The following is a 17,422-nucleotide window of genomic DNA, read 5'->3' as shown; positions in this document are numbered from 1 at the left end:
ACTTTATTTTAAAAAGTTCATAAAAGGCCTATTTTGCTTAAACATTTATCTTTTATGAGCTTTAAGTTAATTAAAACTATGTTAACATTTTTCTTAGTGGTATCTTCTTTTTATCATGTACTGATAATTCAGAATGCCTTGCACACTGTTATTTAAGTGTATGTTATGGAATTAGCTAAGTTGCAGTAAACTCTTAACTATTTATGCCAGTGGTAGGAGGAATATGATGGTTTTGAGAAAAAAACCCTGCCATATAGCAAAGTTAATTTTTGCAATAGATTTACTTTTGTAAATACATTTATAGAAGAAAAATGTAAAATTGTGAAATGTTAAGGGTTGTGAGCTAAGTGGTAATTGGTGATGGTGGTGTAGAAACATAGCAGGAGGTCAGAAAAAACTAAACTGAGGATTGAAAGTTTTCTGTTAATCAAGTGTACATATTTTTGGGAGCTAAGCATAATGAGATTACTTTTGATGAATGAGTTTGATATTTCACAAAGATTATTTAATGTATTTTCTTTACTTCTCCTTAATGGAAAAATTATGTTTAGCTCTAAGTAACAGTTTTAAAATGTAATTAGGAAATAATAAATTGTGTACTTTTTCTTTCATTTTCTTTTTCTCTTCTTTTTTTAGGGTATGAGTATTATAGAACAACTAGACCCTGTATCTTTTAGCAATTACTTGAAGAAATACCATAATACTATATGTGGAAGACATCCCATTGGGGTGTTATTAAATGTGAGTATCCTTAGGAAATCTTGATTTCTAGCATTTGATCCTGTGATGTTGCAAAATGTCTTAATTGTTATCATCTGTGATACCTTATAATGAACATTGCTTTTAGGTAACTTTTTTTTCCTAGTATCTTTAAGATAATTTAGCTTTCTGTTATTTTGCTCACAGGAATAAAGTTATTTGTTACTGGGAGATAGGTCGGTACTTTCTTTTAAATACAGAAAAATTATTTAGAATAGAAACCTACTTTTTCTCTTGACTCACAGCCAGTTCCAATATGTTCTTTACAAATATAAATCAAACCCACCCTTGGTAATAAGTAACCTTATTAATTTTTTGGTTTTATTTAATGTTCTCGACTTTATTAAAAATAAATGGAAAATTCTGTTCTTGAACTTCAGATATTCATAATTTAGTAACATGAGACAGATCGTGTGTTATATTTTTCTCTTTACAACAAAAACAGTATTTCATGTAAATAATAGTAAGAGGCAGAAGTTTTGGGTAGCTGGATTTTTGAAAGAGATAATAATATTCATTTTTCCTGTAATAAACAAAACAATATGGCTTTCCTAAAAGAAAATGTGAGACTTTTTAATAGAGAAGAAAGTGTGTGTATATTCAGGAATGGGAGGAGGAAGCAATAATGCCTTCATTGTTTGGGGAGGCAGAGAAATAATGGAGAAGGTAGTGATAGTCTAGAATAGTGCAGGGTAGGAACCTACCCTACAGTGTTAGTTCAGTATAATTTGAAAGATAGTACATTGTGGATTTTTAGGAATGATTTCTTTTAAGCAGTATTGACTGGAAGTAAAGCCTGTTCAGGGCTGAAACTAATTCTTGAAATTTAAACTAGGTAAGCTACACTAATTTCCTAAATTAGAAATTTAGATTGGATCAAATAAAATTTTAATAAAATAAATGATGAACCAATCTACAAATAAAGTAAAAATTGTGGTTTACCCCTTAGATCTGGAAATTAATTTATATATATTTCATATTTAGTCAAAGTTAGACAAAGAAGAGACCAGGATTTCATGACAGAAGTGGCTATGATTTGGTTTAGAGAAAAGAGAGAAAGGTCCATGTTTCTTGAAGTGGCTTTGTTAAATATAACAAGGGTAGGGTGGGAGATGACTGATATTTTATCAAGAAGTCAGATTAGGGGAAATTCTTTGAGAGAATAAAGTAAGGAACTCCTTTTTCCTGTTTAATAATGTATAAAAAGAAGCTCAAGAAACAAATCAAGAGAAGAGTAAAAAATCTAGGCTTCAGCTGTGAAGTGGACAAAGTTAAGACACCAACACAGAGGTATTTACTTTTTATATGAGGTCTGTCGTAACCAGTTTTTTTTTCCCCCCCTAGGCTATCACAGAGCTCCAGAAGAATGGAATGAATATGAGCTTTTCCTTTTTGAATTATGCCCAGTCAAGCCAGTGTAGAAACTGGCAAGACAGCTCAGTGAGTTATGCAGCGGGAGCACTCACGGTCCACTGAAGCTCTGAATCCTCAGGGATGCCACCTGCACATACTCATTCTCTGTCCGGGGTCCCCGCCTAGCCCTTACCAAGATACTGGTCCTGGTTTGGGGGGATTCTGAAACCTCAAACTAATAGAACTTTCTTCTCTTCTTTTCTAGTAGGTGTAGTCCTTCCTTAATTTCAACTCATTAAAAAATGCTTTATAGTTTAGGGCAGTGGAAGGAAGGCTGGCATCAAAATATTTTGATCAAAAAAGACGGCAATGTAAAGGCCCAGTTGTGGCAGACAGTTTTTGGAAAGTAACTTGTAAAGCATTTACCATATCCTAAATTTGCACTCTTTGCAGACTTGTGCACATATATTCCGCTTTCAGAATAGTTTTGCAAATTGTACACAAACAAACAAAAAAAGGGTGGAAGCTTTTTAATAAAGAAATTGCATTTATAAATGATCTGTATTAGAATATAATAAATCTCCAGTTATAGTCAATTACTACCCGTGTTGTACAACAGATACCTTCTATTTTAGTTGCTAATAAAGGGCTACACAACTCAAAATAGTCTGATTTAAACTTATTGCTCTGTGGTACCTAGAAAATTGTTTTTTTATGAATTCCATCTCAGAATTTTTATGTTAAAAGTGGTAAACTTCAGCTCATGTAAAAACTATGTTAGGATGTATTTTATATTTTACATATTTATGTGATTTTTTTATCACAGACATTAGAATCATATTTTGAAGTTAGCTTTTAAAATTACCTACAGTTTGGCTTTTTGTGTGTGACATCACTTTGTGTCATTACTATATTATAATAGAATATAAATTCAAGATTGGTAAAAGAACAGATATAGTCCTTTCCTTCAAAGATCGTGTTTGATAGGCAGTAGTCTGCAAATGAGGAAATATTGAAGAGTGTTCTTAGTGATTTTCAAATCATTGCAGACTGTATACTACTGCTGTGCTTTTTTAGTGCTTTAAACAATTTGACTCTCTTACTTAAATTTTTAGCAAGAAGTCATTAACAGTAACAAAAACAAAACAAAAAACCACTGGATTTTCTTACAGTTCTACAAAGTTTTTGTCATGATTTTTGGTGCGGCTCTTCCAACTAAAATAATGGTATGGTGTTGTATTTCTTTTTTTAGCATAGATCATTTCTAGTCACTTTGGGGGGAAAATATATATATAATCTGATTAGGTAATTATTGGCCACCATGCATGTAGTAGGTTATATCTATTTCAGTCTAACATTGGATATCTACGTTACATTGGAGAGCATTTGTATCTTCAGTGTGATGCCGGAATAGCACAATTTTTAGACGCCTTGCACCAATTTTATTTAAAGATTTGCATTTCTTGTTTACTAAATATCAACTTTCTATACTCAAGAATTGAGAAAAAATAAAAAATAATGTTATCTTTTGGATTCAAAATTATCCACCTATACATGTGTGGAAATTATACTCTTACATATTAATGATTTATTTCCCATCACTTAGGTATACTTTTGAGTACTATAAATATTTATTCCTTATTTATTATATAGACTATAAAAATTTCAAAATTGACTACAGTGAATTTTTATTATTTTCTGAGTATAAAACTGATACATGATTATAATAGAAAATTCAGAAAGTACTGAAAAGGATAAAGAAGAGAAAAAAATCTGCAATTTCACTATCCAGAGATAACACTGTTAATATTTTTTGTATTTCCTCTCAGTCTTTGTCTATGCTATTTATATGTATGAGTGTGTATATGTGTTTGTGTGTGTGCATAATAACAAATTGAGATTATACTGACCATATAGTTGTATACCCTACTTTTTATAACTTCCTAAGTACTTCCCATGTCTTTGAAAATGTGATTTAAAAAAAAATGGCTGCCTAATATTTTATTGTATGAATACATACACCTTGACTGAACCAGTTCTTTCTTTGGATATTAGATTGTTTCTAATATTTCACAATTATAAATAATAGTGGGATGGACATCTTCATAAAATTGTAAAATTTGAACTCTATAATAGATTAGTTCTTTAGGTTACATTCCTGGGAATGGGATAATTGGTTTCGATGGTGAGAAATTTTTAGGCACTTTAAAATATGGCCAAATTACCCTTCAGAAAGTTTGTACCAAATTGGCAATACGTGAGTATCCATCATACTGCCCCTTCTCCACTGTTGATTATTATTTTTTTAAATTTTTGACCATTTGTTAAGGATATAATTGGCAGTTCTTTTTCATCATTCTGATAAGTGGCTTTACCATCAATCAGTTTTTTTCCTTCTCTGATTTTGTAGTTGATTGATTAGTAAAAAACACAAGAGGGTTGCTTAGGCTGAGTGGGCTATATGCCCCTGTGAATATGTTTACTGTACATTTAAAACTCTAGACTATTTCAACATCAGTCCACCCTTTTCTAGAATATGAGCATGTCTTTCATACGCAATCATGAAGTAGAAAGAGTTCCAAAGTGAGAGTTGAGTACTGAGTTCTAGTTCTATCTGTGCCAATAATTAGTTCTCTTACATAAATACTTCATGTTTTATTGAGACATTGTCATCTGTAAAATGTGGGGTGATCTTTTAAGCACATTCTATAATGTTAAAAAGCTACATGATGAAATTAGATTTGATGTTTTATCTTGATTTCAACTCTACAAATATAAAAATGAGTCTTTTTTTAACACAAAAGGGAAATTAATTTGCATTATTTAATGCAGTTAATATTACCTAAATTGTTGAACTTAAGCTTTTCTACTTTTCAGTGCCTTAAAAGTGTTTTGTATTTGAAATCTAAAATGTAAAGGAAATTATCCTGTGGTTCTGTACAGTTTCTTCTTTATTACATGCATTCGAGTTACTTGCAGCAACTTTTTTTTTAACCGTAGATTGCACAGAGCAGTATGTTCATGGATTCTTCACTATTCTACTAGTGAGTCCTTGACACATGTATGTTAAAGATTAGCTCAGTGAGCAGGTAAGTGAATGCTTTGTCTTGGGTGGGCAACAAATCTTCATACAGAGTAGGATAAAGGACTATTCAGATATTCCAATATTCATATTTAGATATTCCAGTATGGGTGGTCGGTCCTGAGTTAGTCACTGATTATTGTTGCAGGTCACAAAGTTTTCTTTAGTAGTCAGTAGTTCATTGCTCTAGATAAGAGGTTGGCCAGTGTTTTGTGTGAAAGACCAGATACTAAATATTTTGGGTTTTTTAGGCCATATGGTCTGTTTCAACTATTCACCTTTGCCATTGTAACACAGAAGCAGCCACAGGCAATGGGTACACAGATGGGTGTGGCTGTTGTTTGACTGAACCGCCAAACTCTGTTTACACAAAAAGACAGCCGGATATGGTCTATGGGCCATGGTTTACTGTCCCCTGTCCTAGATGGTATAGTTTACTTATAGTTCAAATTATTGTCTAGCAATTTAAACTGCAACAAATGATTGTAAGTTTCTACTTTTCTAACCCTCTCTTAATTTGATGTAGTCTACTTGGTTGGGTTTGAATGTTATTTAAAATTATAAAGGGAAATGGGAAGTGGGTAAAGAAAAATAGGAAGTCTTAGGAACTAGTGTTTAAAGCACTTTGAAGCCCTTTTATTTGCTGAATCCCACTGGGAGGTTTGCTTTGCTGCTATAAATTAATCAAAGGAGTGATGAGATTGTGATTAGTTGTTTCAAATTATAGAAATTATTCTAAGCACTTGGCTACCTACACAGTACTAGAGGATGGATGAGATTAACCTTTGTCCTTGAGTATTCTTGGACATAAACCAGTGATTTAATAGAATCTGTGAAATGCGAGACTCTCTTTTGCCATGTAAAGACTTTGGAAAAATAACTACCATCTTCCATCACTGTCCCTTAATATTTAGCCCTGTAGCCCCAATCCCCAATATTTAGGAAGGACATAAACTGAGAATAAAAGAGTTATTTAGCTTGAACAACTTTAAGTTGATGGAAAAGTTACTACACTCTTCTGTTCTCATTTACTCTGGATCAGTTGGGAAGTACTATGGTATGGTTGCTGAAAGATGTAATGTGGTTAGGGAACTATTACTGATTGGCAGGCATGCACTCTGACATTCGGGCTAAAGCTTTAATATTATTGTGTTAAATTCTAAGGGCCACATATTAAGAGGGACATGATGAACTATAGTGTTCATAGGGAGGCATCTGGAATGATGAAAGGCCTGAGTGCTAGGAGAGTGGGATACAATCAAAGAAATTGGTAATACTCATTTTGGAGAAGATAGATCTAAAGAGAGGGAGTGTTTTGTTTTGTTTTCAAATATTTGGGTGACTGCCATGTGTAGGAAGGAATAGAATTGTTCTGTGTTGTTCTAGATGGAAAAATTAAGAAATGGAAGTTTCCGGTTCTACATTTGATGTTCTATATGAGAATTTCCAAATGCAGATAAGCTGTGTCCTTAAAAAACATTGGAAGTCCTCAAAAGCTAGATCAGTGGTTTTCAGAGTAGTATCCTGTGCTGTCAGCATCAGCATCACCTGGGTATATTATTGGTGTTATCTAAAATTATGGAACACCAAGCTGAAAAAAAGCTAATGGAATTAGTACAAATAAAATGGAATTTATTTCATGTGTATAAAACTATTAATGCCAATAATTTTTAAATAAAAATCAATTTGATCATTTAACTCTAACTTTCAACATAGATTATAAATTGATGATTGTTACTTGTTAGTGGTGGAACAGTGGACCTTTAGAATAAAAATATACTTTTGTTTTAGTTAAAACATTTAAATACAAGCTAGAAGTTTCTATTTACTAAAATGAATTTAAGTTGGTCTTCAAATCAGTGACTTTACTTTCTTAAACAGGTGCTTCTTGAACATCAAAACAGAGCCATATCTGTAGCAGAAGAGTGTATTAAAGGAGCTTGCTATTTTTTACCTGTTAATGTCAGAATATTAGGAAGGGAACCAAGAGGAGCTGGCAGATACATTCTGCCTTCTATCTCTTTTACCTTGTAAATACAACTGAGTGGAGTGTCACACTGTGATCACTGACTGTGCTCTACATTTGGTAATACCGGTAACTGAGACTTCTGCCTTTTCAAAGTCACTGTTGTGGATGGAATTTGTTTGCCTATCTGAGTTTATTGATACATGCTGCTCCTTGGGGTACTATGTGAATAATTTTAGAGTTTTAGATTTGTCATTTATTTAAAGGTTCTCTGGGAATTTCAGAGTGGCTTGTGCCCAAGATGTATCACATTAATTATATATGTGTGTGTGTTTAATTCTAATAGAAGGTTTTGGCCTTCATACTATAAGATAATAGAAAAAACTTTAAAAGCCAGTTCTTCTGATTTTGAAAGCCATAATATAATACAATTGGCTTTTCATTATAAATTGTAAGTTATGTTCAAATGTATATTTCATACTGTATAGTGAGGTTGTAACTTTACTAGTTATAGTCCTGTTTCTTTCCTGTCATCCTAATAATGAAACCAAAGAGCATATAAATACCATTATTAAGCTATTGAAGGTCAAGTGTACTTGGCTATGAGCAAGACCTGAGTTCTGGTCTTTACATCTGCCAGTGCAGCTTTTGGAAAATATTTTAATTTTTCTGATCATAATATTCTCTGAATGTGATGTTATCTACATTTAAGTAAAAAGTACTAAAATATGAAAACTAAAAACCCTAGAATAATATACAAATGGCATGAATGACAGTTTGGTGAGTTTTTTAAATTAAATGCTTAGACTGTTGGACTAGATTTTAATAAAAGCATTTTTAGCTTAACAATTTTATAAATGGAAATTTTTTTCTAAGAAGTTTTCTTTCCATTTAAAGTTTATCCATTCAAATATAACATAGTAGATGTTCAGCTGTATTTATTCCAATTTTGATGAATTTTAAAGCAAGGAGAACAAAAGGCAATCTTCAGATGGAGTGTTTTCTTAAGGCCAAGAAAGCATAAACCTTTTAATTGGAAACACTGTTTTAATTGGCTTTTTCCATTTTCAGTTTTCAATTGTGGAAACCAGCTTCCTTACTAATTTTAAAAGATGGTAGAATTTAATATTCCTAGGCTCTTTGTAGGGCTAGATGAAATGAATGCTAGTGTAAGTGATCCATCCCATGGTTCTCAGCTCATATTTTGCAGGATCTTTTGATGTTTACTGGCATTTAAAAATGGTATAAAGTTTTAAAAACAATTAAAATCAGTTTTAGCTGATTCTTGCCTGAGTGACATATTCAGCTAACTCTCAAGTAGAAAGATACTGTGAACTCTTTTTCACTGGAATTCATTTTCAGATTTGCCAGCAAGTTGCCATTGATTTCCTGGAACAAGTCACTCTTCTTTCCTAGAGCAGAGTTTATTTCCTTATTAACATGGGTTAGAATTGAATAATATAACTCCTTTCCACCTTTGATTTTTTTGTGAAAATAGTAAGATACCTTATTTAATGTATTGTACTTTTAATTTTTAAAAAGTTTCACAACTTTTTTCTTTCCTCTTAATCTCAACAATAAGTAGGCCAGACATTATTGCCTTATTTTTACTGGTAGAGAACCTGAGGCAGGCCCATACAAATAATATGACTTAACCTAAGTTTGTATGGCTAGTTAGTATCAAAGTGAGGACAAAAATTCAGGTTTTTTAATTTTCAGTCTGTTACAGATGCTATACCATATTATTACTCCTGTGTTTTGTTTTTGGTGCTGACTAAGGTATGTTGAATTCAAATGTGAGGGATGTTGCACTTCAGTAAAAATGGGAATCATTCTTGTACATGTCTACTTTGATTAATTTAGGTAAAAACAGACCTCTTTTGGTGGATTAAAGTACTCCATACTTTTATTAATTCTGAAGATGTCTATTTTCTTTTCTGGAAGGGCTAACATTCTTTTCTGTTGCTATATAAAATGCACTGCGCTTTGTAATGGGACATTGACAAAATGAAATTTAAGATATTATTTGGTATGTGAGTTACTGATAGTGAATTCTTTGCAGCAGACAACTTGGCTCTCACCCTTCCAGTCATGCATTAAGTGTCCTGCAAGTACCTGCGACTCTGCCGTGGATTTCTTACCTACACACAGAGCAGATTGGAAGTGCTAGGAAGATAATGCCTGGGGAGCAGCCCTCAGCCATGATGATGGGAGTTGGAGGATATTTACTCTAGCTTCCTTGCCCTTCTGGTGATACTCTGAGGCATGTTTCACATTGTCTCCTAGAGTTTCCAGTGGGAAAGGACTTCATTGCCCACAGCAGAAAACTGTTAAAATATGTATTATTTTCTTCTTCCTCTTCACTGTCTCACTAACATTACTTTATCAGTGCTCCCTGGGATTACCTCACCAAATGAGCTTCTTGTCTAGAATCCTGTCTCAGACTCTGTTACAGAGACCACTGAAATACTTTTGACTTTGGGAAATAAGTCATTACTAGCTTTCTAGATACGAAAGATTTTGTTTAAAAAGACAATTATTTTGAACAAGATCTAAAACAGGTATTTTAGTATTCTGTTTTAGCTTGTCTTGTAATTACATCCATGTTCAATTTAATTTCCTTCGCCTCATTTCATGGCAAAGGAAAGATTCAAAGTAAAAAATCTTAGGTAGAAATGCAAGCTAAGTATCTTCGGTGAAACTTCTTCTACTGGATCTGTTCGTTCTTTCTTTCTAAAAAAATATAGACTGATTATCCAAATGACTTAAGAAGTCACAGTGGGTTATCTGTTTTGGTAGAAATTAAACAGAATTTGATTCAGCCAAAATTATGGGTTATTTTCTACTTGGATTCTACTTTTTCATTTCTTACCAGAACCTGCTTATTTATAATCAGGGACCAGGATTAGCCTTGACTAACACTGATTGTACAGATAATTTCCCCAAAGATTTTTCTGTGATTATTGTTAAAACTTGAGGGGCATTTGGCTGGCTCAGCTGGTAGAGCATCTGACTCTTCTTGATCTCGGGGTTGTGAGTTCAAGCCCAATGTTGGGTGTTGAGCTTACTTAATTTAAAAAAAGAAATAATTTTTTTTGTGATCTTTTAAGGATTAAGGACTATGGAGTTTATAATTTGAATAAACTCTACATTAAATTTAGTACATGATAAGTTTATCTTTTATAAATCTTTGATATCTTTTTTAAATTAGGAACACTGGTTTTATATGTTTTTAATAAAACAGTGAGGGAGACATTCATTTTAGGCATATGTTAATTATCAGTCTTCTTTCTTTTCTCTTTAAAAATTGTGATGTATGTGTCTGAAATATACACTCTATTCATGTGGTCTGCGAAATGGAACAGAGGTGAATTTAACCAGGTTTGTAGTTCTGTTTATAGGGCTCTTCTAATATTAGCATGCACAAATATTTTCCTATAGGAAAATAAAACACTTGAGGAATATATTTTAATTAGCTATTCTGATTATAAAATAACATGTTAAAACACCTCTGTATTTTTTTAAGCAGAAATAGCAGAGAGTATATACGTAGTGTTTTCCCTCAATGTAATTGCCTTGTGGTGCCTTCAGATTCTGCTGTTTTTGAGTACATGACAGGACATTTCTTGACCTTTGAGGTTGTATTTGTCTTTTAGACGTTTTCAAAACTCAGCTGGGTGATTAGACTGGATGATATGGTTTAGAGGGAAGAATGTTAGTTATGAAGGAATAAGTCTAACTTTCTCCTGGGATACCTTAAACTGCTCTAAAGTGGAAACTCTCTTTCCAAAATCTCCACAGTGGCATATTGGAATAAGCTTAGAGTCTGTTAAAGTGCACTTGTTTGTAAATGTAAGTTTTATTACTTCAAAAAATTGATCTTAATACTTTTTAGATGTGCTACATCCATACAACTATCTAATTTATTACTAAATGTGGACAAGGCTTTTGGGATTTCAAATATCTCAACATGATTGATTGAAATCTGGTGTAAGAAAGAAGCAGAAATGATTTTTTAAATGTGTAAGAAAGCTGGCCCGGTTCCTGAACACTAAATGTTGAAGTGATTAATAATGGGGAAAATCTTTTTATAAAGTCCTTACTGGAAGCTGACTTCTTATGTTAAATGTGAACAATTTCATGATAACTTGATGTAAATAAAACAAGCTTCAAAAATTGACTCTTTTCAAAAAAGTTTACATATCTTCTGTCACCAGTAGGCCAGTTATACATACTTCTGATATCAAGTATTTAAATAGAACCTGGCCTTTTTAAAGTTATAAAGTGCTCTCTGCCTTCCATTAATGTGAAGTACTTGTATTTGAGAATGTTGTATTTCTGGATGCTTGTTAATTTGATGAATCTTGGAGGGTAGGTCTTTTCCTGAAAGTTCTGGTTGGTACAGTTGTCAGAGAAAATTAACTTGGATAAAACAATGATGCAGTTTTAACAGTTAAAATTTTTTAAAAATTTCTATTTAAAGTCAGATTTCCATAATTGCCACAGCTGATTTTGTAATTTTTGTTCTCAGAATTGTTTGTATGTTGGGAAAATATTGTACCTTATCATACCTTGTTTGCCTTTTTTTTTTCCTGTTTAAAAAATCCTCACTTTTATTATCTCTTAAAAATAATTTTTAAATAAATGTTTACATTTTGAATGCGAAAAATTAAACCAATTATTAGTACTAAAACAAGCTGAAATTTAGGTTTGGCATTTTGGATAGAGTTCAGATTGAATATCTAAAGGCTATCAGTTTCTACTCAAGTATTTATAATAGAGATAACGTTGGACTCAAAATTGCTTGATTGTAACTTCTATTTTAAGCATAGTGTAGAGACTTCATTAACAAATGTTTTTTTAATTTCCACATTCATATATGATTATTTTTTAAATGGAGGTTTAAATTCTTTTTTTGTAATAGAAATATAGGTAAATAAGTATTGTATTTAAGTCATTGCTACTTTATTACTTGAAAGGAACTTTGGTTCTGTGCGTGAAATTTGACCTCTAAAGAGCTAAATTTAGCTGGGGAGATGTCTGTCCATAATAGCTTCAGGTTTCTGTGCCCAACTCATATGACTGAAGTTACTGTTACTGTAAAATGGCTTAGAGTGATATTTTTTAGAGTAATTTTAGAGTAATTTCAATACTACATGATAATGAAAAGCTTTCTGCTTAGAATCTTTAGCTTTTCTTACTAATTTCTACCCTATCATCCCCCCTCCCCCCACCTTTTTAATGTCTACATTGTTGGCCTCTTCTCTACAATTTTAGGAAAACTAAGTATTTGAAAAAGGAGTTACTTTCACTGAGTTTTCATTTTTCTGCCCAAGATGAACAGTACTGTGACTAAGGGGATATACTTTACTTCCCTCTTTTATAACAGAGCTTATATCACTTAATATTCTTAAAAAAATAAGAATCTTTTTGGACTTTCCAAGTTTTGGACTCATTTGCAGATCAGCCTAGGAACACCCTCAAGAAAGTAACAGATGGATTGTGTAGTAAAATAGAGATACTGAGATTTTTGAGCGTGTGGATTTTTGTCATGTTCAGTGAAGAAAATGTTCCTTAGAATGAAGATAATGAGGCTTATAATGCAAAATATGGGACAAAAACCATGAATAGTCAAGACTGGTTTTAAAAATCTAAGCTCTGTTGAAAACAAATAGGTTATTCCTAAGAAAAAGATACTGTATGTTTTAATTATCTTCTATCTGTGTAGGCACTAAAGCGGTAAAAGCCAAGATTGATCTGTTTCTCTTCCCGTTTTTAGTTAATTGACACAGGTAATTCACTTGTGTTACTGGCTTAATTCTGTAATGCTTGTTATTTCTTAACGTTTAAGAAGACATTTTCTCTAAGATAAAAGAGAGAAAAGATATTGATCTGTGTCCTTTCCTCTTTGTTGTATTTTTTTCTTTGTATATTAGAAACAACAACAAAAATAGCAAAAGCCTGCTTTTAAAGTTCTGAAAAGACTGCCCTTACCTGAGAGAAACGTCCTCCTTCAAGGTAGCTCTAAACTGGTAGCTTCTTGGAGAGGTAATCTGTTCATACTCTGGTATCCTTAGCCGGTAACTGTATTTAACGGAGACTGGGGCTGCGGAGAGAGAACACCCTTGCAGCAGAGCCGTGCTTGCTTGGACACACGACGTTGGGCTCATTCTCCCTCTGTCATAGTGTTCTCCACTGCTCCGGCTCCTCCTCCCCGAAATAACAGCTCTCCCCTCCCCCCCAACCAACCTCCTTCTTGCTCTTTCTCCCTCTCACTCTTTGCTATTCCTTTTCCTCTTCCTCCTGGAGAGTAAGACCCTCTAAGTATGGAATTACTATATTTCATATTCTTAATTGCCACTCATAACTTTCGTGCCATCTCCTAACAGGGCAGTCCTACCATCAACCACACTGCTTTAGTTCATCGTTCTTCTAAAGTTCTGTGTCAGTTTACGTAGCCTCTAAGTGTATAGAAGATATGACCGTTTCTAAAGGTGCTGGCTTTCATTGCTTATGGTAAATAATGTTCTAATCTTTTGCCAAATGAAAAATATATCTTTTCAAAGGAAAGGAAAAATCTTTTTATGCAAATGTTTGTAAACATGTATGTAATATGTTGTTTCTCTTTCCCTCAAAAAACTATTAATAAAAATGGATTTTTAGTTTCTTCTTGAATGGGGTTCCTTTGTGTATAATAGAGCAAATTGTGCAAGCCTAAAGCAACACAGCAGTCTGAATTTTTTTAAATCACATCACATCAGAAGGGGTACAGCTTTTTTCCCTATTTGTCATTTTTTAAACAATATTATCCCTCTTAAGAAACAATGTCACTGATTTTTTTTTAAATTGAGGTGTAATTGACATATAACATTAATTTTAGGTATGATTGAATATTTGTACATACTATGAAGTGATCACCACGGTAAATCTAGTTAACATCTGTTACCATACATAGTTACAAATTTTTGTGTGTGATGAGAAATTTAAGACTTACTGTTTTAGCGACTTTCAAATATGCAATACAGTATTATTAACTATAGCCACTGTCCTGTACATTACATCACCATGACTTACCTATTTCATACCTGAAAGTTTGTACCTTTTCACCACCATCACCCATTTTGCCCATCCACTGCCACCACCTCTGGCAACCACCAGTCTGTTCTCTCTGTGAACTTACTAGTATTTTTAGATTCTATAAGTATATAAGATCATATGGTATTTGTCTTTCTCTGACTTATTTCACTTAGCATACTGCCCTCAACTTCCATTCGTAGTATCACAAATGCAAGATTTCATTTTATTTTTTATAGCTGAGTAATATTCTAGTTGTGTTTGTATGTGTGTGTACACATGCACAGACACCAGATTTTCTTTATTCATTCATCTGTTGATGAACATGTCTTGGCAATTGTAAATAATGGTGCAGTGAACATGAGAGTGCATATATCTTTTTGAGCCAGTGTTTTCATTTTCTTCAGGTAAATACCCAAAAGTGGAATTGCTGGATCATATGGTAGCACTGGTTTTGATTTCTTGAGGAACATCTGTACTGTTTTCATAGTGGCAATACCAATTTAACATTCCTACCAGTAGTGTATGAGGGTTCCCTTTTCTCCACATCCCACCAACACTTGTTACAACTTGTCTTTTTGTTAATAGCCGTTCTAACAGGTGGGAGTTAATACCTCATTGTGGATTTGATTTGCACATATCCCTGATTAAGTGATGTTGCAATCCATTTGTTTTTGGAAAAAAGTCTATACAGATTATCTGCCCATTTAAAAACTCAGATGGTTGGTTCTTTTACTATTGAGTTGTGTGAGTTCTTTATATATTTTGGATATTAATCCCCTATCAGATATATGATTTACAATATTTTCATCCATTCAGTAGGTTTTCATTTCATCTTGTTGGTGATTTCCATTGCTCTGCAGAAGCTTTTTAGTTTGATAGAGTCCTACTTGTTTATTTTTGCTTTTGTTGCCTTTGCTTTTGAAGTTTTATCTAAAAGTTGCTGCATCAAATTCTTACTCACCTATTTTCTTTTAGAAGTTTTATGGTTTCAGGTCGTGCATTCAAGTTTTTAATCCACTTGGAGTTAGTTTTGTGTATGTAAGATAGTGATCCAATTTTATTTCTGTGTTGGTTTTTGTACATTAGGTGAAACAGCCACCTCTCCTAGTCTTGAAGAAGTGGACTTGTTTAGGGAGATGAACTTTGCTATTCAGCCCTGCTCTAGCTCTTGGTTGCTTCTCTAACCTTTGTGGTTGTCCAAGTAGCCTATTTTATTTTTAAGAGCTCCCAGTAGTTGAGAGTGTGCAGGGACCTGTCCATGTTCTAAGAGGAGTCTTTTGGTCGGCACATAGATTCAGGCTGATTGGTAGCCAGAATCTCATCTCATTCAGCAGCTTTTAAATTATGCAAATATATACAGTTCTGTTAGACCACAAGCATAAGCCCTGCTGGCCACCAGAGCCAGCTGATCTGGGGGTTACAGTCACAAAAATTGGGACTCCAGCTCAGTGTATAAGCTCCTTTCTGGAAGATACTGGTGAGCTGTAGCAAGGCAGAAGGAAAGCATAAAGATGGCATCTCCTGGCCTATATTCCCAAGAGCAGTTCTGTGGGCCTCTAGATGTGTGCCAAACCTGAAGTCTGCCCCTTGGGCTAAAGCTCCAGCACAAGCAAATAGGTTTTTCCTCAGAAAGACTGGGTGTGTCTCCTGTCTTTGCAGTGCTCTGAGACTGGAAGTCTGCCAGGAACTGTCTTTTCAACTGTGACAGTCCTGTAGGACCCAGGAATGCAAGTCCTCCTCTCCACCAGAGCCAGGTGATCAAGAGACATTCCCTGGTTGGCACCCACGAAACTGGGGCACTGGATGCATGTAAAAGCTTCCCTCTGGGTTTTTCTGGTGCTGGAGCTCAGCAGAGGGAGAGTGTAAAGATGGTGCCCATTGAGAAAGAAAAAAAAGATGGTGCCTCCAGTGTTTGCCAGGCAGAGGAAGAGCGCAATGATGGTACCCACCAGCCTCTGTCCTAGAGAGTATCGCAACAGGCCCTACATTCTGGCTGATACTTTAAGATTAGTGAGTGGATCTCTTACATGTAAATTCTGAGCACTTTTCAGATGGCTCTTTTTGCCCTGGGTGCTGGGGCAAGTGATCCCTGTGTGAGCCCTTTAAGAGCTGCTTCTCAGTTCACTACAGCTCTGTGGGTCTCATGGATATGAGCCCCATTGGTTTTCAAAGTCACGTGTTTTTGAGGCTCATTTCCCAGGTGCAAGTCTTAACAGTTGGGGTGCCTATTGGGTTTGTGAGTTCCCTCCTAATTATGAGTCACTGAACCGAGAGGGAGCTTTATAGTGAGGTATTGTGTGTTAACCTCTCCTACGTTTCTTCTGTGTAGCCTTGTTTGTTTGCATGATGTGAAGGATTTGCTCAGCTAGTTTTCAGTGGAAATTGTTCGACATGTAGCCGTGGATTTGGTGTGTATCAGGAAGAAGTTGAGTTCAGGATCTTTTTGTGTCACCATCTTGAAGTGCTTCTCATGGCTTTCTAGGTGTCTGAATTATTTTTGAATGAATTAGGTCTCTAGACTGGTTGATCAATAGCACTTATTAAACTATTGAAAAAGTAATGTTGGGTTAGACATCTCTTCTGTGATGTACTTCATTTATGAAAATCAAGGACTTTCAAAAAGAGAAAACTCTTTGGAAATAGCAATTTTGCTTATTGTACTCTACTCAGTATATGACATCATATGTACACGAGAAGAAAAATGGCCATTTAAACACGGTGATTTGCAGAGTCCTCACAAATTATTTAAACATTTGTAAGAGTTTTGTGCTTAATTTTGGACTCCACACATGGAAAGCGGAGAAAAAAATTCAAAGGTAAGTGGCACACATGATGATTTGAGGAAACAAGATTTGGATGAAGAATTAAAAATGTTTGAATATTGGGCGCCTGGGTGGCTCAGTTGGTTAAGCGGCTGCCTTCGGCTCGGGTCATGATTCCAGGGTCCTGGGATCGAGCCCCACATTGGGCTCCCTGCTCAGCGGAGAGCCTGCTTCTCTCTCTCCCCCTCTCCCCGCTCTGCTTACTTGTGCTTTCTCTCTAGCTCTCTGTCAAATAAAAAAAAAAAAAAGTTTGAATAGTGAAATGGAGAGATCAAGATTGACTGAATTTGAGATATGAGAAGGAACATAGGTGATGGTGAGGATCTCCTTTTTATTTTAGTCAATAATTAGTTTTAAACTGTC

The 17,422-nt window shown here is 34.2% G+C and overlaps 1 protein-coding gene across 1 annotated transcript in view; it reads left to right on the top strand.

The window, feature by feature from the left end:
- The window catches only part of MEMO1 (mediator of cell motility 1), a 123,482-nt gene extending 110,005 nt beyond the window's left edge, over positions 1-13,477 (top strand). The window contains 2 exon segments of the mRNA XM_047744152.1: positions 637-741; positions 2,104-13,477. Of these exon segments, the coding sequence (XP_047600108.1) occupies positions 637-741; positions 2,104-2,235 (237 nt within the window). The 3' untranslated portion in view covers positions 2,236-13,477.
- Positions 13,478-17,422: the final 3,945 nt, after the last annotated feature.

This window comes from Lutra lutra, chromosome 9 (genome assembly GCF_902655055.1).
Source record: "Lutra lutra chromosome 9, mLutLut1.2, whole genome shotgun sequence".
Taxonomy (NCBI): domain Eukaryota; kingdom Metazoa; phylum Chordata; class Mammalia; order Carnivora; family Mustelidae; genus Lutra; species Lutra lutra.
The sequence above is the reverse complement of the archived record's forward strand: the minus strand, read 5'-3'. Positions and strand labels throughout refer to the sequence as shown.